Consider the following 24,598-nt stretch of genomic DNA (forward strand, 5'->3'; position numbering starts at 1 on the left):
CATATCATCAAAACTCCTCAAATTCCCAGAAACACTGTAATTCTTTTTCTTCTTTTCTTTATATGCTTCACTCTGTTTTGCTTTTCCTCATGCCTATGTGTGCATTATAGTATCTTTTATTCCAGAGATGGGTGTAGTGGATGTGGGGACACTATTTATATGTTAAAATAGAGTGATAATTGAAATATTACAAGGGACAGGACGTGTGATTTACAAAATGAAAGAACCATTCTGCTTTTATATCAAATATTTTGTCAAAAACTGTGACTCACCTCATGAAAAAAAACTCTCAAAGATTAACAAAACCTATTCTGCCCTCTCTGTTTGAAGAAGGGTTGAATTTTTATCACATTTAACAGAGGACGGTCATATTCGGATGGCTCAGTCTTTCCACTCCTGCACCCAAAGAAATTAAATCAGTGATCAATGATCAGACATCCCTAATTGTGACGCACGTTTATGAGTTCTCTTTGAAGCCGTTTCCTGACCCATCTCTGCTCGCTCTTTTTTACCCCTTAATTTACCTGCCCATCTAGGCCAACAGAGGAAAAATTTGTTACCATAGCAACCCCTCAGGAGGGCTGCAGTGGAGAGGAAGGGTTACCAGAGCACACTGGTATTTAACTACACACACAGACACACACAGACACACACACGCTAACAGACAGAGTGGGTCAGGGCAGAAATCAGCTCTTTAGCTTCTGAAGCCACATTGCAGAGCTCGGAGCCTTCCAGCAGAGGATCTGTGATCTGTGCAGGCTGCCAGGAACTCCACAATAACCTTGAGGCAGCCTTTTATGTTGCTCCACCAATGGTTTCGTCGGGACTCAATCCAGGTTTCTCTCTTTTTTCTTTTTTTTTCCAGTTGGTCTAGTTTTGGGGCTGATAAAGGTTTTTAAATAATTTCGTTCCAAATTCAGTTTCAATCAGGCAAAGCTGCACTTTCTCTCCTTGGGTAGACGCTGTGTTGAGTGAATATTTCCACAAAAATGTTTGAAAACTCAAGCAGGTACCTTTACTCAAGTAATGTACATAAGTACAGTTTTGAGGTACTTGTACTTTATTTGAGTATTTGCATTTTATTCTACTTTAAACTTATTCACATTTCAGAAAGAGGGAATGATTTTACTTTTTACTCCACTGGATTTATATTATAGCAATATTCAGATTCTGTATTAAAGTAAAAGCACCAACACAACGATATAAAAAACCTCCATAACAAGTAAAAGTACTGAAAAATACTATTTCAGTAAAAGTACAGATGTATTATCACCAAAATGTACTTAAAGGATCAAAAATAAAACTAAAATAGCCCCTGTGACTGATACAGTCAGTTTTAACTACTTTATACACAATTTGGTAGTTAAGTCAAGTGGTTCCCAACATAGGGGTCAGCCCCCTCAAAGGGTCACAAGATAAATCTGAGGGGTCATGAGATGATTGATGGGAGAGAAACGGAGAAAAAATAAAGTCTTTTTTCTTACATATGCACTCATTTTTTAGACTTTTTGAGAAATATTGGAGAGTTTTACCTCTCTGGGCCTCAATTCAAAAAATGTATTTAAACAAAACCATGTGAGAAGTTTAGAAAGTGAATGTGTTTGGTGGAACTGCGAATAACTCAAAGGCATTTGAAACATGACAAGACGTCCGTGTTGTTGCGCTCACAAGCCAAAAAGTCAAAAAATGTGTAATAATTTATAAGCTTATCATGTTTTTTAATGTAAAAAACTGTCAAATAAATGTGGTGTAGGGTTAGAAAATAGAGTGATATACAATGGAAATACTCAAGTAAAATACAAGTACCTCAATATTGTACTGAAGTATGGTACTTGAGTACATGTACTCAACTACTTTCCACCACTGTTTGACATCAGTTACTGGTTACTTTACATACTGTACAAACATTATTATCCTAGTAAAATATAATGTCAAATAGTTTCAGACCCAACATTAGACTGCTGCTTATATATTAACGCATTAATAATAATCATATTATAATATTATATATAATACCACTTACAGGGCCATTCTGCTGTGTTAACTTTTGATATTTTAAGTATCTTTTACAATTTAGATGTGTAACTGCATAATCTTTATGCAAATCTTTTTTTCATTTCACAGAACATCACAAAGAGCTACAGATTCAAAAATTAAATCTATTTGTTCAGATTTTTTTTTTTTTACACATTCAAACATTTGAATTCATTTGATCACAACGTTTTTAAACATTCACACATTTGAATGTTTTCACACATTCAGATATGGTGATACACAGCTACAATACTTATGATCCTTATTTGTTTCCATAGAAGAAGAGTAAACTGGCCTGTTGGACCGAGTGATTAATGATTAATGATAATATTTGAATATACAGTACGCTTTACATTTTATCAGTGGATCCTCACAATAAAATGCAAACAGCAAGTGCAAAATATTCAAGGTAAAAGAAAACATGTTCACACAAGCACCTGTAACAACAAAACCACAACTCAAGGTCCACTTACTGGCTTTTTCCACTCGCTTTAATTGCATCTTAGGAGACTGAATTCTGGACCTTGAGTTAAGATTTTCTTTTTTTTCTTTTTTTTTTGTCAAACCACTGTTTCCCAGGTAAGAATGAACATAACATAACATTTTAACGTCAGATATGTTGTGCTAAACTAGAGCTGCAACGATTGGTCGATTTATTGATTAGTTAGCTTTTCAACTGTGAGGATTTGCTGCTTTTCTTTGTCTTATGTGACAATAAACCGAATATCTTTGGGTCTTTTATTGTTTGTTGGACAAAACAAGCATTTTGAAGGCATCTTCTTTGGCTTAAGGAAGCTGTGAGGGGCATTTATCACAATTTTCTTACAATCCAAACAACAAAATTGACATAATAATGATAATTGTTTGTTGCAGCCCTATTTTAAATATGTTGTAAGCTCTTCACACACAAGACAATGCAGTTTCCCTTCACCATCACTGTGCAAATATAGCATTGAAAGAGTGCTTACAGTTGTACTAATTAAAGGCTGTTCTCATTAAAATATAATGTGAGATTAAGGCACAAATAAGAAGTTCATGTACAAAAAAATAACACAGACGGAAGAGTAAGAATTTACATGCTACATGATTGCAACCTGGGGTGTTTTCATGATTACATCATCACAATTCTCTTCAGTATTATCATCAAAATTACATGTTTTCATCTCTTGCATTACACTGCAGAAAAAAAACCCCCATGAATTCCTCTTTTGGAGGTTGACGGCTGCAGAGTGCCCTCTGGTGGCCACAGTCATTCATTTCTTCACTGAGATCTGGTGCAGCCACAGTTAAACAGTTTCCCTCCTGCTCGTCCTGAAACTGTCATCACAGCTGCATGCGTCTTGAATCTACACATTAACAGCTTCTCTTTCTCCAAAGATCCCCCAAAGCGCTTAAAAGTCTGTCCAACACGGCTAATTAAGCTGCCTCCACGGAGACTGCAGCTCATTAATTAAAAATAAAAAACCAACCACTGTCTGGAACTGCACATGTAGTCCAGAATAATTAAAAATGCTAAAGAGGCGATCAGACAATACGCCGTCTGGCTTATTCTTCCCGTGAGTCCACGTGTAACAAGCCTGAAGACATTATCACATGGACTACACACCTTTGCACTGCACTGCGGTCGTTATCAACTGTGCTTTACAGATATCAACACAATCTGATGACTAAGATCGGGGCTCACACTTTAGACTGGAATGAAAGGTCTTAACGACTGATCCTGGGCCAGGAGGAGAGGTTACGTTAGGGGATCGCGGGTCAGTGGAGCAGAGGTCAGAAAGGCTACGTGTAAAGGAACAACGGATTCATAGTGCGACACAGACGCAGGGGTGTTTGAGGCAGACGGGAAGGATGCCCTTGTTGATCTGGTGGAACTCCACCAGCTGCAGGAGGTCTATGAAGAGGGTCAAGCCATCGTCCATGGTGAAGTACTTCCTGCCGCCCTCCTCACACTGCAGACGCAAGAATAGCAGCAGTTAGGTTTTACTATACAGAAGAAGAAGTGTGGTATTTAAGCATGAAGACTATTTGAGACAATGAGGGGAACTCACAGGGATTACCAGGTAATGTTTGGTCTTCAGCTTGTAACAGAGCGAGAGGACGAAGCACTGCGCGTGCTGCTGGCTCTCACGGATGAGGAACATCCTACAAACACACACACACACACACACACACACACACACACACACACACACACACACACACAAGACTAAAGTAAATGTCATCGCTGCTGAGAAACACAACAGATGTAATTTTCTTAACATGCCATGGAAACACGGTCAGAGTTATTATCTTCGAATAATGAACTCAACTGATGATTTTAAGGAATATTAAATTAACAGCTTTATCCTTAAGGCCTCTAAACACTGTGTGATAGCAGCAAATGCTAACTATTTTGATAATTGATTAATTCTGGCTTCTTTAGTCTTCTATTATAGTAAACTGAACATCTTTGGGTTGTTGGTAGGGGCAAAAAGGTTGTATTTTTCACCATTTTCTGACATTTTATAGACCAAACAACAAATTGATTAATCGAAAAAATAATCAACAGATGAACTGATAGTGAAAATAACTGCTGTGTGAGACGTGTTAGTGTCAGTTTTGAAGCGTCAGATCGAACGATGAACGGCTGGTGAATCGTAGCCCAAGAAACAGAAATGCCAGAAGAAATAGACCGTCGAACCATCGTATCGCACCAAAAATAGCTCTTACAGTATTGCATCAGCCTTGTGTATTCCGCCTCATACCATGATGTACTTTGATGTACTCGGTTGGTTTGTGGACACATGTTGCAGCAGCTGTCACGCTGACAGAATCTGATCCTAAGTTTCTTTTGACTTTTTTATGCAGGCTGTCTTTGGTTTCCTGCAGCAATCACGTGCAAAACACATCTGCTGCTTCATATAGCGTTGTCGAAAGTACACAACTAACATGTCATACAGACAGAAGAAGTTCTCATGGTACGGTAAGCTGGGAGGTCTGGTGTCCAGGGAATTCATGTTATTAAATTGCTGCTTTTCTGGAGAGTTGAGGCGGATTGATGCTGAGACAGTAATGCTTCCTGACAAGCTGACCGGCATCAAGGTGTCACCAGCTTGTTTTGTCCTTAAATCGTCTGTTGGTGGACGTGTCTCATTATGTCAATCTACGACCACCAATCTGACTTATCAAACCAAAACATTTCACTACGTTTCTCTCACAAATTGTCAGTTTTTATCTGGGATCCTGGGATAATATATCAATATTCTGCAAAACCTCTACACCTTTACTTTCCGCCTCACTTCATGAAAGACGCCCAACTTCCTGCATTGGTACTGAACATAAATAATGAGGTGCATCATTGTCTCACATGGATATAATTCCTTGACATTCTGGCCTGCTGAGACAGTTGAAAACCGCTCAGTGTAAGAAGCCTTTAGTGAAGTCCCTCCACTCACCCGTCTACCAGCCCCTGCTTCTCTATCAGTCTCTGCGCTTCTTTTCTCGACACGCCGCCGTGAAACCACGGTTGGATCTTGTGGATCGCTAGAAACAGATACACACAAAGACGGGAGGGAGCGTGAGCCAGTGAGAAACCACAAAGTATCAGGACCTTTTCTCCTACTCGTGTGGACTTACAGGAAGGTCTCGCTGCTGAGTTCAAGTTGGGCAGACTGCATCTCAGGGCTTCTCTCCTCTGCGTCAGGTGAGGAGAACCAAAACCAAAAAGAGAAAGAGAAAGGTCACAAAATCACACATTTAGGTTGTTTATTTAACATCACTACATCATTTCCTCCTAAAGGAATAATTCCTGTTTATTACAACTATTTGGCCATCATTCCTATTAGCAATAATACAACTTTTAATTTGTTTATGAAAGAAATTTGAAACCTAAACAAGAATAGAAACAACCAGTGCTGCAATTTTTTATTACTTATCTGCCAAAGTGAGTATACACTGCTACGATATATTTGTGATAATAATAATATATCAAATCAACTGCTGAGATCTGGAAATGCGGCAACATCACTAAAAGGATTCTCCAGCAGTCAGACGGTCAGACCGGCTGGAAACAAACCTCTGAGTGTGAACTTATTGGGAGGAGAAAATGAAGATAAATGGTAAAATTGTTACATAAAGTCAGAAAATCTGTTTTTTTTTTTTTTAGCCTTTTTGGCTTTTTTAATGATGTTGCTGTGTTCCCAGATCTCAGCTTTTATGGCTAAAACTAGAAAAATAAAAACAGCAATTATTCTGTTAAAGTTAAAACAGTCGTAACCATCCCGTCTTCCTCACTCCTCCTCCTCTCCCTGCTTGTGTAACAGACCTCTGTGAGCTTGTCTAGACAAAGTCTGGCTACGTTTGATTATCATTACTGTCTCCGTCGCTCTTTATCTCTCTTTTTTATTGCTCGCCCTCTTCTCTCTCTAGCAGCTCCCGAGCCCCTCTCTCTCTCTCTCTCTCTCCCTCCCCCTCCCTCCCTCCCTCCATTCCTCCTCACCCTCCAGGCTTGTCCCTCCTCTCTCTCTGCGCTCTGAGCCTCTGTTGGGTTCTGGATGACTCGTCCTCCGGCCTTCCCTGAGAAGTCCATGGCCACCAGGCTAGCCTCCGAATTGGACTGCGCACACACACACACACACACACACACACACACACACACACACACACACACACACACACACACACACACACACACAGAGAACATGTATAACTGCATACATGTAAGACGACACTACAGAGATGATTCGTGTCATGTCTGATGAGCTCACTTTGCTCTCCGGGAGGTTGGATCCTTCCAGGCTCCGCGGGGCCGACTTGGATAACTGGTAGTTACACTGAAGCTGCTTCCCATACTGACCAAACATAAACACACACAAGATACATTAGTCACTGGTTGTACTGTCTACTAGAACTGCAACAATTAGTCGATTAATCGATTAGTCAATCGTCAAATCAATCGCTTTGGTCATTTTTCAAGCAAAAATGCCAAATATTTGATGTTTCTTGCTTCTCAAATGAGAAGATTTGCTGTTTTTCCTTCACATATATGAGAGTTAATTGAATATCTTAACATTTTAGACTGTTGGTTGGACCTAAAGAAGCAATTTGAAGACATCACTGTCGCCCCTGAGAAATTCTGAAAGTCATTTTAGTCAACAGATTTTCAACATTTCGTAGTTTAAACGATTAATCGACTAATCGAGAAAATAATCAGCAGTATAATCAGTAATGAAAATAAGTGTTTATTGCAGCTCTGCTGTACTGTCTACACTTCAGTTTACAAAATTTTAGATTAGATTTCAGAGCTGTAATTAACAAGTAGTAATTAAAATGGTTTTATAGTGAATCAGAAAGAAAACAGATGATTATTTAATTGTTGGATTTTACTGTAAAACCTTGAATAATCTGAACGCGGATGTCCAACAAGTTCGTGTCTGCTCGTTCTCAGCACAGAGGATCTTCTTCAGGTCCTGAGCACGGACGGGGTTTCTCGAGGGCTGCACGAGTAAACACACACACACACACACAGACACACACACACAAAAACACACAGAACACAAAGTGATAATTGGAACCGCAAACAGCTGGATGTTTAAATGAGCAACTGGTTAATAAAAGATTTTATCACATTGTGTGAGACGGCTCTAATTAAATCTTAAACACAAATGGTGAATCATAGCACTACAGTGTGAATAGAAACAAGTTCTGTATATGAAAGCAGACGCACATCATCAGCTCCGGTCATCCATCTGCGGCGCTCTGATGTTTTGACATATTAAGGAGAACGAGTGTGTTTTTCCCCTGAACTTTATTTTTTTTAAAACTGCACTTAGGAAACGTCACGCTGGCCACTGTCTTCTGCATCATTTCATGTTGTATTCTGACTGGTCGGTGCGTCGCAGCAGCTTTCAGTCACATTATGAGAATCTGGTCATAAAGAGTCTCACAGTGAGATCTAGCAGCACCTTTTTCGGATCGACGACTTAAGATTTCACTACGTTTCTCCCATGATTGTCAAGTTTTGTCTCAGAAAGCCCAGAATCACACAGAATAAAGAGACCTTAACACAGTCGCCACAACAAGGTTCATATATTTTAAGGTTAACAATGAATATTTTTCAGCACAACATGTTCTCCAGTCTTTATGTAAGTGTAGCAAACCTTCGTCTTTGTCAGCCAATGTCTTGCATTTTTACCTTTGCTTACTCTGTAGCGGCTGTAAACTCATATCAGCTGTTGTGTGGAAATGATTTTCTAAGCAGCACCGACCAGAAGAACTGTAACATCATAAAAACTGGAACTGGATGTTTTCCCGACAGTGTATTAATATCCACTTTGATTTTTTTATTGTTAAGACTACTAAGATTTAAATGTACTATGCAACAAACTACTGGTATGTTTGATATGACTGAATGTTCCTCCAAGTTAATCAATCACTGTCAGCGCTGCAGAACATGGAGTTATTTCTTGACAAGCTCGGGAGTATTAACGCTCTAGATTCTGCTCTTCAAGTGTGAAAATATTCCCTCAATAATCCACAATCACAAGAATGACATGAATGCTAAATGGGGGGGGGGGGTGGGGGTTGCTCTAACTTGCACATAAATCAAAGACACATGCACATACTGTACATATACACACACCCTCAGGTCAGGCTGTTCTCTAAGTGTTTGCTACACAATGTTCTGTCTGCTTTGAGAACATTTTTCTGTCTTCAAGCCCAGAGGAAGTGGTTACCTTGATACAGAAAGTAAAGTCTGCAGGTGCTCCGTACAGTTTACGGCTGTTAACCACAGTGTACACGTTCAAATCTTCCAGATCAGCCACATACTGCAGGTGTCGAGGCTCCTAGTCACCCCAAAAAAAAAAAACACAGAAAAAGTCTCATTTCTCCACGTTAAGAGTCTTTCTTCAGTTCCTGTTTTTATAAATGTGATTAAAAGCTGTGATAAAGATCGGACTTGCTGACCTTGGAGGAGCCCTTGGTGGAGCAGTAGAGGCCGGAGCGTCGCAGGAAGAAGTAGACTTTCTTCCAGGCCTTGCGGCTCGGTTCTTTTACATGCAGGAAACCCTGAATCTCTGGACACGTGCCAGACCGGAGCAGGTTCTGAGGAACACACAGCGCTCGTTATTAGCCGAAGAAGATGAAGATAATACATATAAAAGTTTGATGTTAAAATGCAATGTACAACACAACCGTTCTGCAGTTTAAACACTTTCTTTTTTTGTTTACTAAGTTATATGAACTATGGTGCATAATCAGCAGCTCATTTGCATTTTCTCCTTCTTTCTATAAGCAGATGATTTCTGAGTCGGTTTTCGCTGTAAGCTACACTTCAACCTCATTTTCAAGCAAATGTTTTGGTGTGGAAAACGGTTACATGAGTCCTTGTGATTAGAGACTCAAAAGAGACAATGTCTGTTATTAATTTTAAGCGTTCAGTAAAATCCGGCTTTGTCTGACTCTACCAATGGTGGAGAATAATCCTCAACAGCTGGAGAGATTCTGATTCTCCAATAATTTTTTAATATTACTTGTTTCCAAAGAGGAGAAACATTCCCGTATTTTCACATTTCTAACAATAACTGTCATTCATGCATCCCATTGACATCTTGTTTATTGAATATCTTTGGGGTTTTTGGACTGTTAGTCAAACAAAATAAGACATTTACAATTACTTACATTTTTTTTAGACTTTATGATTAATCAGAAAATGTTCTATTGTAGGAATGTTTCAGTGAAAATCAGACAAAAATGAATACAGTCTAAATTTTACTGGTATTACACTGTAAATGCTACTATTGTTGTTACATTGCTTCTTCAGTTTATCATAATTTTAAAGTGAAACCATGAATGGAAATTTCCTGAGTTTATTTTTTTTTTGCATTTTCAGCCTTTTTGTTTGTGACTTTGAATAAACATCATCAAGTTTGAACCTTTAGTGAACCTGTTTTCCGATGCGTCGCTCGCGTGTCGGCGTGAATGAGTCCCTGATTTCAGCTGATTTTACCTGAATGAGCTCTGATGATGTCATCCCCTTGCTGACATCAGCGCTGTCGGATATCATGGACTCCGGGAAGAAGAGCTGAGAAAAGGAAGGAGAAGGTTGTCATTAAAATCCCTTTTGAGGGAGGAAAGGCTCATTTACATGACAAAGAAGCTGCTTGTGCAGCAGTCTGCTCTGCTATCAATTCATCATCCAGCTGATCGGGATTCTGCTTTGGACCGCGACTATCTTGAATGTGAAGATAAAACACACCTTGCAGGGAAATTATGCCTCCTTTGTTTAAGATGTATTGGAGGTGAAATAATAACTTGCGTGTTCAGACAAAGGCTTAGGTAAATTATCATGCAAAGGAAGCCGTGTGTGCACAAAACCAACAGGTGTCCAATTTCCTAATTTACTCAGAGGGAGACGGAGATCCTGCTAGTGTCTGTTTGCAATTTGCAGATGCATGTGAAAACTGTTTATGTGAAGCAAATGCATCCATTTTTCACAATAAAAACAGAGGACATATTGAGTTTAATGTTGTTAATTCGAGATAAAAAAAATTCCCTTTTGCACCTTCTGGAGGCAGTGTGGGCTCGCTTCACAGGAACACCAGCGGGAGGTTCATCAAAACCATTTTTCAATGTGAACTGTCACCTTTGTTTAACAGGACAAGCAACACACCAGATCTCATGTAATGAAATATCTGAGGCATTGAGTCAGCGTGTCTGCACCAGCACGCAACCTGTCAATCACACGGGATCACTAACCACCGTGACGTCACACCTTGTCAACGTCTACTGAAACAACATGTTTAATAGTGTGAAAATCCTCCTTGTTCCTGCTTGAGCTGTTCTGTTATGTAAAGAGAAGGGATGGGTATTTATTTTAAACCACATCCTTGCATGTTAGGAGAGTTTGGATTGTTACAAGTACATGTTAAAGGATAAAGTCTGATGATTTTCTTTATTTTTCTTACCGTCAACAAATCTCATGTTTGGAGCCAAACCAACAGTGAAATGATCTACTTATGAGTATTGTGTGTGTATCCAAAGCCTGATATATGTAATTCCTCTGTGCTGTAGACCTCTGTTGTTGTCCAAAAACTATATCTATATACAGTGAAGCTGTAAACAAAACCATGTTCCTGCATATGCTCAGTAGCATCTGCCTTACACGGAACTACTCTCTGGAGACTGAAAATGTGATCGCTGTTATTAGTCTTTAGAGCTGTTTCTAAACAAACTAACATGACAAAACTCTTCATAATGAAGGAACATGACACCCAGTGCAGCGCTGTGGCTCACTGATGTGTTGTTAATGGTTTTTAAACAACAAAGGAGGTCTACAGCACAGAGGAATAAGATATATCAGGCTATGGATACACACACACAATACTTGTTAGTAGAATAATTCATTGTGGGTTTGGCTCTGCACATGAGATTTGTTGACAATAATAAAAATGTAGACAATCGCCAGCCTGATCCTTGAACACACTGCGGGCTGCGTACCATTGGTTTCCTGAAGAACTCATACTTGGCGTAGTTTTTGCAGAAAACGAACCGTGTGTCACCCTTGAGGGACCAGTTTGCCTGAACCTCCAGCACAATCTCGTGGTCCTCCAGACATCTCTCTGAGGAATCAGGAGAAAGTGCGTGAAATTTAAACATTTTATAGTTCTAGCTTTGCACCTGCTCATTTAAGTTTAATCTCACAGTGCGGTCTTACCCAGGCCCAGGGTGGGGTGGAGTTCAAGGAGAGCCCAGTTTTCCTGATCGCTGCAATGTGCCGTCTGGACCAACATGTGACAAACCTCTCTGGCTGTGGCTCCTCGAGAAACATACACTGACCTGCTGTGGCTATCCTCCCCATACACCTTTATCAACTAACAGGAAACAAAAGAGGGATAACAATGTAAAAATATTCTAGTAGAAAGTCCTGCATTCAAAATTTTATATTACTTTTGATCACTTACAGACATGCAAAGAAATATAGTGATGCTGTTCGCACTACCTGGTTTGTTTTATTAAATTATTTCTGTTTTGTGTCCTTATTTATTGTAGAAAAATATGAAAACCAATAAATGTTTTCATGTACAACAAACATTTCATTGTTTTGCATAGGGAGCTAATTTTAACTAATTTCTATACATTTTAGTAGTTTATTCTATAGCAGTGAATCATATTTTATACTCTGGTCACAGGTTTTGTATGTTAAACGCACAATATGTAATTTCAGCCGCTACGGGTCTCAATCAAAACAATAACAAAAGACGGAGTGTGAGTAGCAAGGGATCATGGGAGTTGTTGTCTTTGTCGTTAAATAACCAGCTTCACCGGGATAGGATTACTCCAGTGTTAATCATTCGGGATGTTTTTACCGGGAGCCGAATTATCCACAGAGGTCTCCTCCTCTCCAAAAACAAACAACCACAATGCCAATGTATTATCTTGTATGTGTGTAAGTTACTCTTTGGTAGACGCCATTGTAGCGGACAAACACAGCGCCGCCGTATGCATCTTGTGTGTGTTTACTCTTTGGTAGAGGAGGTATGACGCCATTGACAGGCGACCAAATGAAACCGTCCGTCACTTTGATTAAATTACAGATTTCTCTGGATTTGAAAATTGTTGGAAACATTTGGGATAATGTCAGTACACAACTCAACAACATATATAAACATAGGTCTAGTTGTTTTTAGACATTTTCATGTGGAAAAATTACATATTATACCTTTAAATGTTAATCTGTAACTAATAACTATACCTGTGAGATAAATACAGTGGAGTAAAAAGTAGAAGTATGAAGTAGCATAAAATTAAAAAAACATGTTAAAATTGAGTAAATGTACCTCAAAAATTGTACTTGAATACACCACTAGAGTAAATACAAATGGTTCAATTAACAGTTATTTCACTTCTATTCCCATGTGATTCTGTTATAAATAGTTTTTGAATGAATTATCCTGAAAAAAACTGGGAAAGTTTAATACGTTTAATCCGCGACTGAGTAACTGTGAAAACACAACATTCACTTCACAGCTGGTTTTTGGCATTACATCAATATTAGCACACTCATGACAAGAAGCCAAAACATCAGGCCAAGAATCTGTCAACTGCGCTGCAACGGCAGACACAACCATCCTGTAACTAATAGGCCTTGACACTTAAAGATGAGGCCTTCAATTCAGTTTTTTTTTTCTAATTTTGCACCATCAGGGGGGTAAAATCATGTTTCTCTCTGGGGGCTGTTTGACAAAAGAGATTAACAAGCACTTCTTACACGCAGATCGCAAAGAGTTGCCAGCGCTCCCCGTTTTTTTTCACAAATGACTGTCACGCGCAAATTTCAGATACATTTGTGACAGCTCTCTCACATGCCCGTGCACGGGTCTTAACTTAACGTTGATTAATTAAACCTGTCAAAATTAACACAAGAAGAAAATCACCTTCGTGTCGCTCAAGTCGCAGCTTGCACGTTTGCAAAATGTTATCTGAATCTTAACTTTCTCAGCTGAAATTAGAGCTTTCATAACTGATTCTGCACCTACTGAGCTGTCTGGTAAAGAAACTTTAAATATTCTTATAGTCTGGCTACACTCCCCAGTTTTTTCCTGTTGTTGTTGTTTAAGGAAAAAGATCCAATTGGAGATGCATCCAGGCGTGAGGAGAGAGCCTGTGTGTCCCTGATGCAGCTGCTGCTGCTGCTGCTGCTACTACTGAGGTGAAGCGGGTGCAGGTTATTCAGGGGTCAGTACATTTCTCAGAGCACGCTGTCTGACACAGCGTCTGGATACAGCAGCACTCCTGAAACGAAAAGAAAACAAACCTGCCCAACCAGAAACCTGCAGCGGTCAATCAACAAGTCCTGACTGGTTGGGCGAGTGCTGGCGTCAGTCAGGACAAATAATGGCCATGTATCAACCCGGGGGAGGAACATTCTTCGAGTGGAAACGTCGCAGCGGTTCAATATCCGGTCAGACGACTATGACTTGAGTTGTTTTTTTTTTTTTTTTATTAAAGAGCAGGGGAGGCGAAGGGAAAATATGTTTCTCTTTACTCAAGAGTAAATTCTGAGCTTAGGACACAAAAGCCAACAATGCGTGCCGACAGCGGAGGTTAGATCAGATATTCAACAGCGTTCAATACTCAGACACACTTGAGTAGATTTCATTTTCTGAGTGCAATCTAAAATGGAAAGGTGCTGTTTTTATGGAGTGACTTCTATCTGTTTTGCTTCCAAATTGATTTTGCACAGTGTCTGTAGTTTACTGTGCGTGACTGCAACACACACACACACACACACACATGCAAATTAAAAAGTAAATAAAGAGCTGAAAGAAAGAACAACTGAGAGATTGAACTATTTGCTCTTCACCAGGATATTACATCAAAGAACTAATATAATCTAAACAAAGAGATAAGCTGCATAAAAGTATGAACACTAATATGTGTTTGTTTAAGATGTCATTTAAAATCCATCTGTTGCTACAACAAGTCTAATCATTTTTTATCTATATAGTCTAATGTCACAAATTTGCCTCAGTGGGGGGCTTTAATAATCTTTACTCAGGAAGCAACAGCCTCCACTGTTCTGGTTTCAGGTTTTCCACCAGTCGGCTGCGGTGGATTTGCTCCCGTTCAGCCACAAGAGCGTTAGTGAAGTCCGACACTGATGTTGGCTGACAAGGTCTGGATCACAGACGGCATTCCAGCGCATCTTAATGGTGTCGGATAAAAGGTTGAGGTCACGGCTCTGTGCAGACCAGTCAAGTTCTTACACACCAAACTGGGGGAAAACATTTGTTTATAGAGCTGGCTTTGTGCACGGGTGGTGAGCAGACTATTTTCTGCAAAATTTAGAGCAGTTTTGGTTCTTTCACGCGAGAGTTTTTGTCTGTTTTCTTCTTACTGGTTTGAAGAAGGCCGGGTTCAGTTGGAAAAAGGTGCTTCTGTGCACCAATTAATCAAATTTAGCAACATTTGAATCAGTTTCTGATGATAGTTGGTGGCTTTTTTGGTCGCCGGTGATCAAATCTGATTAAACACGCAATGAAGAAGGTAAGATGAGTTTTTGGGAGTTAAATTCTTACTTAAGATTTGAAGCAACATTTTCAGGGGCTTTAAGATTTCCCTTCATTGAAGCTGAGCCTAAAGCATGAAATCAGCCCCAGAGCAGAAGTACAAAGTGTAACACCTTATATTTTATGTTTTCATTCCATAAAACCAACAAATCCACCGATAGAAAAGTGACTCTGCAGATTCTTTATGCTTCCACTGAGGATTATGATTCACAGTTTTGGAAACATAACATAAATCGACCCCACAGCAACACAAACGCACATGTACAAGTTAAAATAAACAATCCAAAAACAAATGAATACATTTTCTTTTAAAAATCAGCTCAAATGACCGGAGCGCGTGCACCTGTTCACCTCCGTTACTATACGTGAAACTAGGTGAGCGTGGCTCGGTGTCATGCTGTTGTAATTACAGACATGTTTACTCTGGCAGTGTTTGTTAGTCAAAATAAGGCGGCGCGGGCATGGCAACGCGGCTTTCGCTGTCACTAACAATCATAACCGACCTGTACCTGCACTCTCAGGGAGCAAGTCCAGACACATTTCAAAAAGGATCCACTTGCTGATGCCATCTGTCAGACCCTGAATGTCGGAGCAGGTGTGACGGGATTAACGCAGAAGATGTGCTGATTTGTCCAAAACTAATAGTTCTTAAAGGATAAAGTGTTATTCTGTGTTTTTTTTTTTTGTTCCTGTCACGAGTCCAATGAAAAGACCAAAACCAACAATGTCTCAGCAGACTTCCCTACCAAAGCCCATTTTTAAAAAAAAACAGCTCACAAATATATTGTTTCATTTTTAAAAAAAAGCTCAGTAATTTAATTTAACAGCTGGACACTGACATTTTTTTTAGCAAACATTAATCAAACGGGAGTAAATTATGCATTTGATGGGGACTATTTTCAGTGGCGGATTTGGCTGCACAGACAATACGTGTTAATAGGATCAGTTCATCGCTGGTTTTCGTCGTTTTAATGGGATTTGTTGACAATAATAAAAATGTACAATATCACCAGGCTCATCCTTTACATGTGGATCCAAATTTCTGCCTAAAATGAGGCTTGAATTCTGAGTCCTGACCGTTTAATTTCATCTTTCAGAGGCGATGAAGCAGGAAAAATCAAGTGGGTCACATCACACTGGCACTCGTTCAATGCCTCCAAATTCACTGATTCGTTTGGTTAATGGTCTGTGATGTTAAAAAATGAAGCTAAAACGGTGAAATGAAGGGAATTAAAAAGGTGTTGTGAGTTCAGACTTGACGGTGACGTGAAGTAAAGTCATTACAGAATGAATAAAATACTCAAACCAAAGTGACAAATCTGGGTCTGTATATATTTATCAAACCTTTTCAGATTCAATAGACTCGTAAAGCAGCTGCACACTAATGAGGCTTTGGACTCACGTGTTTGTCACTTGACGGCGGTGGAAGTGAACTAATGTGCACCGGTGACTGTGAGGGGCTGCACAGCTCTGGGAAGGGGTTGGGTATGGATGGGACAGAGGAAGAGAACGACTCGACGCTTTTCGCCCTGAAAACAGAAGAAAAAAAAAGAAAAAGTCATTGACACAAATAAAAAGAACATAACAAGCTCAGAAGCAGCCAATATCGATTAAAGAAAATCTGACCAAGTATCGTATCACATAGTTAATTTGCAATTATATGCAACATATCAATGAGCCACAATGATTACGTTTACATGCACTAAATATTCTGGTTTTTGCCTTTATTCTGAAAGAGACAATATTCCTACTAAGCTGTTTACATGGATAATGAAAATTAATGTTCCACTAATATTCCTGTTTACATGCAGACATGCATACTCAAACATCAAAATATGTTTCTTTGCATCAAAAAAAAGATTTTTCAACAGGGAAACACTGTCCAAGGAAACACAAAGAGGGAATTTGATGCTAAAAAACTGTAAATGTGTCAGATATCCACTTGATATGACTAACTCAGACTTCACATCAACTTTTAAATGACTGTGTGGACACACTGTGGATTTTGGCCTCCATCACTTACATTGAAAGCACATTTGAAGGATCTTTTAACAGCCAGTATGAACAGAAGGAATGATTACAGTGAGGAAAACCTCTTTCACTGTTCATATGGACAACTGACTGTGGTTTTTAAGACACACTTGAAAAACTGTGAACGCGTCCTTTAACTTCTTCAGGAATTCAGGGCAGAGGAAACAAAAGCCTAGTTGAGTAAAATCTCATTTGAATTATTATATCGAATTTCATGTACATAATAAAACCGCATTTGATTCGGTGTCGCACTCAGCAGAAGCATTCATGGCTATCTGTTTGAATCTTGTAATTACAGTCTGTGATGTTGAAATGAAAAAAACAGAAATTCACTTTTCACGTCTTACCAAAACAATATTGCAATTACTGTACAACACCATCTCGGTTGTGATGATTTTGTGAGATAGGACGCTGCTTATGTACTCAAATATATAAAAGGATGCGAGTCAGGAGCCCAAATAAACATGTAATCATTCCTCTTGTTCATACTGACCATTAGAAGATCCCTTCATAATGCACTTATAATGTAAGTGATGGGGGACAAAATCCACAGTCCTCCTTCTGTGCAATAAAATGTATTTAAAAGTTTATCTGAAGCTAATATGAAGCTTCAGCGTCCAAATGAGTCAAATCAAGTAGATATCTTTCAACGTTACAGTCTTTTTAGTGCCAAAGTCCCTCTTTTTGTTACTATACTTCCACCTGCAGCTCAACAGGGAAACACTGTCCGAGGAAACACAAAGGGGGAATTTGATGCTAAAAAGACTGTAAACGTGTCAGATATCCACTTGATATGACTAACTCAGATTGCTGAAGCCTCATATAAGCTTCATATCAACTTTTAAATCACTTACACTGAAAGCACATTTGAAGGGGATCTTTTAATAGCCAGTATGAACAGGAGGAATGATTACAGCGAGGCTTTAACTGTTCATACGGACACTTGACTGATGTTTTTTACGACACACTTGAAAAACCGTGAACGTGTCCTTTAACTTCTTCAGGAATTTAGGGCAGAGCAAACAAAGGTACGACAGATAAGTAAAGAAACAAGGACGTGAAAGAAAACCACCAGTTGACCCAGTACTAGTAAAACACACACTGCCGGCCCACTCTACTGTTGTTTGTTACTGGTGTTTTTCCAGCTGGGACAATGGTAGTCTTTACAGAAACTGACTACTTCTCTCTATACATCGGATGACTTATGACCTACAGTTGAGTCACTAACTTGAGTCAATATCCACCTACTCAAAAAGCCTCCTGACTCATGTCCACTATATGTGTGTGTGTGTGTGTGTGTGTGTGTGTGCTGTATATTGAGCAACTTAATCAGCTTCTGCAGAACATGACTAATGTCGTCTGTGTTTACGTGCACGTTCCTGGTCATACCTGTTTGAGGTGATGAGGATGGGCTGGGAGCGGCGTATGGAGGGAGAATCAGCTATCAGAGGAGCCAAGGTCAGAGTGGAGCTCCCCAGCAATGTCTCCGCTCCTCCGGACTTTTCATTCACCGTCTCCGAACCCTCGAATACTTCGGTCCAGGGACCTTCCACCTCCATCATGTTACCTGAGAGGAGGGACGGAGTCGCGGTAGCCTCTAACGATCAGGCACAGCTGTCCATCCAGCTCCGAACCGAACAGCGAAGGATGGTTGTCTCTAGAGCTGCAACGATCAATCCATTAGCTGCAAATTGTTAAATTCACCGCCAACTATTTTGATTCTCTAGTTCCAGCTTCTCAAATGAGAATATTTTCTGGTTTCTATGACAGTAAACTGAATATCTTTGGGTTGTGAACTGTTGGTCGGGACAAAACAAGATATTTAAGGTTGAATATTGAGCTTTAGGAGACATTTTTCACCATTTTATAGACCAAACCACTAATCAATTAACTGAGAAAATAATAGATTAAACAATAATGAAATGAATCATTAGTTGCAGCTCAAGAGAAATACTGATTCATTGATTGACTTTCATTCATACACGGGAAACTTACTCAGAGTGAGGTGTCTTTGGTAGCAGTGATTCATAATTAATATGTGTAACAGATAGTAGTTGCATAACCATGATAAAAGACAACGTTGCAACTGAGAGTTTAAATAAATGATAACAAGGAAAAAGATACGAGCGTGCCAAGTTCAAGAGGAATATTCCGTTTGTGTGGTAAAAAGTGACGAAAACTCATTTCCATGAGAGTAGTTTTAATCTTGTGAGTTTCTACTAGAAACTGTAATATGTGAGGAAACAGATTTTTCATTAAATGTTGTAAAAAAACAGCTCCAATAAATCTAAATCACACACTTAACTACTGGACATGGACTCTAAATCAACCTGGATTAAACCTGGATTTAGACTGAAACAAAATGCATTGAATGCACTGAATAAAAGTTGTCATGGCGACCCATCCGATAGAAGATCTGATACTTTTCTCTTCTTGATATAAAACTGTTAATCAAATAATTTAAACTTGTTGGATCATTAATCAAGATAATAAAGTCCTGTTTGTCTGATATGGCTGAGATACATATCTCAATATCAATAAGAACATTTTTCCTAGTTCAATATCACAATATGGTAAATGTATGTAAAATCAAGTGTAAAATAAGTAAATTGATGTTCAGTCTGATTAACTTTATTATTGTTATAAACTGCATCAGACAAAATTCTTAAAATGTGTAAAACAAAACCTTCAATAACCAAATTCCTTAGTTTCTAAATACATGTTGCTTTAAAATGATCAGTTTGGACACTTTAAGATCATTTTATCTACTGTGAATCTATAAAAGATGTTATTGATTTATCTTCTGCTCCTACTGTTGTTATTTTGTCAGGTAATGAAAACACATCAATTCGAAATAAGACAATAAATAAGTAATGAGCAATAAAACAATTGCTGTTTTTTTCCATTTCCACAGTTTGATCCAGATGTGACTTGTTGTAAATGAATCATATAAATCAAAGCAGGCAGTCAGACGCCTGCTGTGTCATTTCTGTCTGTCTTATCTATTTATTTATTTATTTATTTATTGGGATCATGTACAGTGTCAAACATAAATGTTACCATGTGATGTGCTTTACCAGAGTTATCTTATAGCTATTTTCCATCTGCAGTCCCTTCAGCAGGTCATAATTAAAACATATAAAAAGGACAATAACAAACAGTACAAAACAAAATACACACAGGACACATAATATAAAATACAAAGCACATCACATACACCCACAATGTCAACTAGAAATGAATAATACAAGCTTATCAAATGAGACCAGACCAGCAGATAAACTACATTTCCACTGAGGCTTTGGTTTATTCGCTTGTCAGACAGTTATTGTATTTATTTACCCTCATGGCTTATTGACAAAAGAATAAAGTCTGACAACAAAAAAAAAGAAAACTAAGATTATTTTCTTGGTCAAGAACAGTAAATGTACAGTAATTTATTGTAGTGTAGTTAACAGAAAGCAGCGTGCAGCGCATAGAAACAATACATAATACACAGACTACTCTACTGTGCTTTCATTATTCAGTGTTTTTGGAGATTATTTGTGGTCGACGAATGTTTGAACTGGAGAAAATATGCTTTTCTATGCAGCTGGCAGCAGCAGCAGCAGCAGCAGCAGGTGTCATCCAGTGTGTGGAAATTCTGGTTCATATTTGTCTTTGGCGTCACGCCACATTAAGTCTATTTTGAGTATCGAAAGTATTAGTCAACAGCGTTGTCGCTCTTGTGTCATTGTATGCTAATGTGTTCAACGTGCTGTGGTTATTTAATTATTAGTGTTATTTCAGTTATCAGGGAACTGCCTGTTCTCTCTCTCTCTCTATGTGTGTGTTGACTAATGCAGGACCAACACTGGCTCAGATTATCAGCTACACATCTAAAAATGTCACTACTATGAGAGTTTCATGCCAACAGTGACGTTGAACAGATCAGATTTAACTGACCTCTTTGTCTCTTGTTCACAGAGACAAATGTAAAATTTTCTTTTAAAAAGAAAATGTTGACAACTGTCTCCGACCAACAACACAAAGATATTCAGCTTATTATCATACAAGACTAAAGAAACTGATTTGGAATTTGGAAATTTTCTTGACTGAAGATGATTAACTGATCATTAAAACAGTTGGCGATTGATTTATTAGTCGGCAGCTAATCGATCAGCCGTTGCATCTCAATCAACAACTATTGGACGGTTTGTCGTGAGATTTTGTACAAACGTTCTTTGTCCTCAGAGGATGAATCCTAACGACTGTAGTTGTCCTTTTTTCTTTCAGCACCACCATTAGGTTCACATTTGCTATTTGACTGTCATGAAATGTGCTTCACTCATGTCATCCGTCTGGTTAAACTGTAATAACTTTATGATCCTCTGACTTTCATCCAGCGCCATCATGAGGCCACGGTTTTAATTTGTCCAATACTTTGGTTTACGACCAAATATCTGCAAAAGTAACGCTAAGCTACACCTGCTAAACATTAGCATGTTAGCATTTAGCTCAAAGCACCAGTCAGAGTCGGTCAATCAGACTAATAATCCAAACCTACATTTTATCTCTTTAGTAGAAATACATCAAATATTCACAGCTGGTTTCAAAACAAGTATTAAGCTTCGGATGGTTTTCTATTAGCACTGTAAAAAATTATTATTTCATTGTTTTATTAGTCTATAAATGTTGTTTCTGAGTAATGTTCAGCCTGTAAATCGTCAAAAACTAAAACATAGCCTGGAGTGATGTTGTAGGATTAAGGCTGGGTGATAATCCGTTAATTTCAGTCCACTAATTAATTTACAGAGGTGTCATATTGTGACAATATAAAACCTTTATGTTGTTTTACAAAATTCTGCAGCACAAACTAATAATTCAAAATGAAAAAGAGAAAATGAATTATGGAAGGTTTTGGTTTTACACATTTGAAGAGTTTAGTCTAAAGTAAAACATAATATGAAACATCATTTGTTGCATTTAACATCTATTTTACATGTGATTTTGTGTACATTTGCCATTTTGTGAGATTAAAAACAGCTCATATTAATGTCAAATCAACCATATCGATCAGCTCTACTTCAGATACTGACAATGTTTAATTACTGCTATGCAGATCGTGCAGCCTGCAGGTTTAGAAACAATCAGCTGAGGAAGCAGCGAGGACTGAATCTGAATATTTCCTTTATTACACACACACACACACACACACACACACACACACACACACACACACACACACACACACACACACACACACACACACACACACACACACACACACACACACACACAGAGCAGCGTAACGGACATCACCACCTCTTCTGGACAGCGGCAGACACAAAGACCCATCATGCACTAGTTAGTGGTTTAAAGTCTCTTCTCAGCAGGTGAGGATCCAAGTTGAGAAATGTGTGTGTTAACAGGTGTTTGTGTATGTAAAGGAGAAAGTAGTTGCCATGACGCCGACATCAGCAGACAATAAGCAGCTCGACGCAACTGACAGGACAACCTGCTTCCTCAATCAGGGCAGACGAGACTCATAAAAATGCTAAATGTCCCAGATGACTAACAATCATCTTTGTTATTGATTAACCTTTTAATATTTGATTACCCGGCTTATAGTTTGTCTATAAAATGTGAGACAAGAGCGGGAAAAGTTCCAGAGCCTGATGTGACCAACAGTCCAAAACCTGAAAATCAATCAATCAATTTACAATAATATAAAACAAAGTATCAAATCCTCACATTTGAGAGGCTGGAATGAGTGAATATTTAACATTTAAAGCACTGAAACGCTTAATGAATTATCAAAGTTATTGCCAATACATTTTCTGTTGATCAACTAATCAATTCACAGGACTTAAACAGCTTCCCCTCATATGTTAACCACGTGCATCTATCAACACTGATTTCTGGCTGGTTAAAGCTAAATTACTACTAAAACAAGGCTGCAACTAATGATTATTTTCATTATCAATTCATTTGGCGATAAATTCTCAATTAATAGATACATTTTGTGGTTAAAAAAATAGCCGGAATATAGCGAAAATATCCTGAAATTACTTGTTTTGTCCAACCAACAGTCAAAAATTTAAAGATATTCAATTTGCAGCGACACAAAACATTGAAAAGCAGCAAATTCTCACATTTTAGAGGCTGAAATGAGAGAAAATTTGGCTTTTTTACTTTAATGAATGACTAAAACTATAAATAAATGATCAAAAATGTGGAAAAAGCTAGGCCATAACACATACTACACTATAAAAAAGGCCAAAATAATAAGGTTCCCGGTGTATGTGCAGCACCTGAGACTTAATATTACACATGCTTGTTATCCGACTACTAACACCTCACTGAGTGATTAACACACAGTCTGTGTGCTGCTGTGGAGGGAAAAAAAACAATTTCACAAAGTCCACCATAAAGCCTTAAAGTCTTGAGTTAAGAAATGTCGGATTACTGTGATTCCTCTGGTACATTTTGTCTCTTATCCTGTGTGTAAATAAATAAAAAAAAAAAAGGTTGTGAAGGCTGCAGCTGTTCAAACTAACTCTCTTCAGTCCCCAAAGCCTCAAATCTGAGCTGACACAGGTGTAGCCGGGCACAGCGCCAAAACCTCAGACTGAAACTGAAGAAAATGACTCACCTGTCCTCACGCAGCCTCAGTCCACATCAACACACTTCAATTACACTGATATTAAGACAATTACTAATTCGGCTAACTTCGGCTAATCTCCTTTTCTTTATATTAACTTTTTATTCGCGGTTTTAAAAAACCCCAGCCTGCACCTGTTTCAAGGCTTAAAATGAGCTTGTTAGTATCTCCTCGGAATAACATATAAAATCCTACCTGTGAAGGTTTTTTTTTTCTTGTGACTCGGCAGGTTTCAGCTGTCAGGCATCGCTTTTGATCCTGAATTTTTGATGTTGAGTTTTTTCTTATATGTGGCAAACAAAACAGGATGCGGCTATCCGCTACAGAGCCGACAGCATGATCTGTGTTGGAGAGGGGGAGGGAGGGAGGAGTCCGGCCGTCAGGTGTGCACCGAGGCCCGCCTCCTCCCCCCTACCTCCCCCTCCCCCTCCTCCTCCTCCTCCTCCTCCTCCTCCCTGCTGCTGCTGCTGCTCGGGGCGTTTTTCGGGTTCAAATGGGTGCAAATACTTAACAGGTGTTGCACCGTATTTGGTGACCCATCAGATTCAGTAACCTGCAGTGTTGGAAGAAGATGAAGAGTTAATGCATGAACAGCATTTTCTGCACAGTTAGTACTTCTTCTGTAGTACTTTAAGTAAATTTAGCGGGTAATACTTCTATACTTTTACTTAAGTATGATTTCAAATGCAGGATTTTTACTAATAATGAAGTATTTTTACATTATGGTCTGAAGTAAAGGATGTGAGTACTGCAGGTCACAGAATACAGTGTAACAGCGGGTTCATGTACTTTTGCGTCTTTTCCTTTCATTTCTCTTCTTTTTAAACCAGAAATGAAA

At 38.7% G+C, this 24,598-nt stretch overlaps 1 protein-coding gene across 1 annotated transcript; it reads right to left on the minus strand.

Moving 5' to 3' along the window:
- Positions 1–1,760: 1,760 nt before the first annotated feature.
- grb7 (growth factor receptor bound protein 7) lies at positions 1,761–24,156 on the minus strand. The gene is made up of 15 exons (XM_044338146.1): positions 23,956–24,156; positions 18,507–18,780; positions 16,489–16,615; positions 11,732–11,888; positions 11,515–11,636; positions 10,025–10,099; positions 8,983–9,120; positions 8,751–8,861; positions 7,410–7,511; positions 6,783–6,866; positions 6,515–6,631; positions 5,653–5,710; positions 5,472–5,559; positions 4,086–4,179; positions 1,761–3,986 (listed from the first exon to the last, which is right to left on the minus strand). The coding sequence occupies exons 2-15, from the start codon at positions 18,677–18,679 to the stop codon at positions 3,840–3,842; spliced, it is 1,593 nt and encodes a 530-aa protein (XP_044194081.1). The 5' UTR covers positions 18,680–18,780; positions 23,956–24,156; the 3' UTR covers positions 1,761–3,839.
- Positions 24,157–24,598: the final 442 nt, after the last annotated feature.

The sequence above is a fragment of the Thunnus albacares genome, chromosome 20 (assembly GCF_914725855.1).
Source record: "Thunnus albacares chromosome 20, fThuAlb1.1, whole genome shotgun sequence".
Taxonomy (NCBI): domain Eukaryota; kingdom Metazoa; phylum Chordata; class Actinopteri; order Scombriformes; family Scombridae; genus Thunnus; species Thunnus albacares.

What these genes read in the sequence shown, in the direction of transcription:
- grb7 (XM_044338146.1), bottom strand. Translation starts at nt 18,679, where the DNA reads ATGATGGAGGTGGAAGGTCCCTGGACCGAAGTATTCGAGGGTTCGGAG. An exon ending in ACTTTACTTTCTGTATCAAG is followed by an intron (nt 7,512 to 8,750) that starts GTAACCACTTCC and finishes TTACTCGTGCAG; the next exon opens with CCCTCGAGAAACCCCGTCCG. An exon ending in AAGCAGGGGCTGGTAGACGG is followed by an intron (nt 4,180 to 5,471) that starts GTGAGTGGAGGG and finishes GTGTGTTTGTAG; the next exon opens with GATGTTCCTCATCCGTGAGA.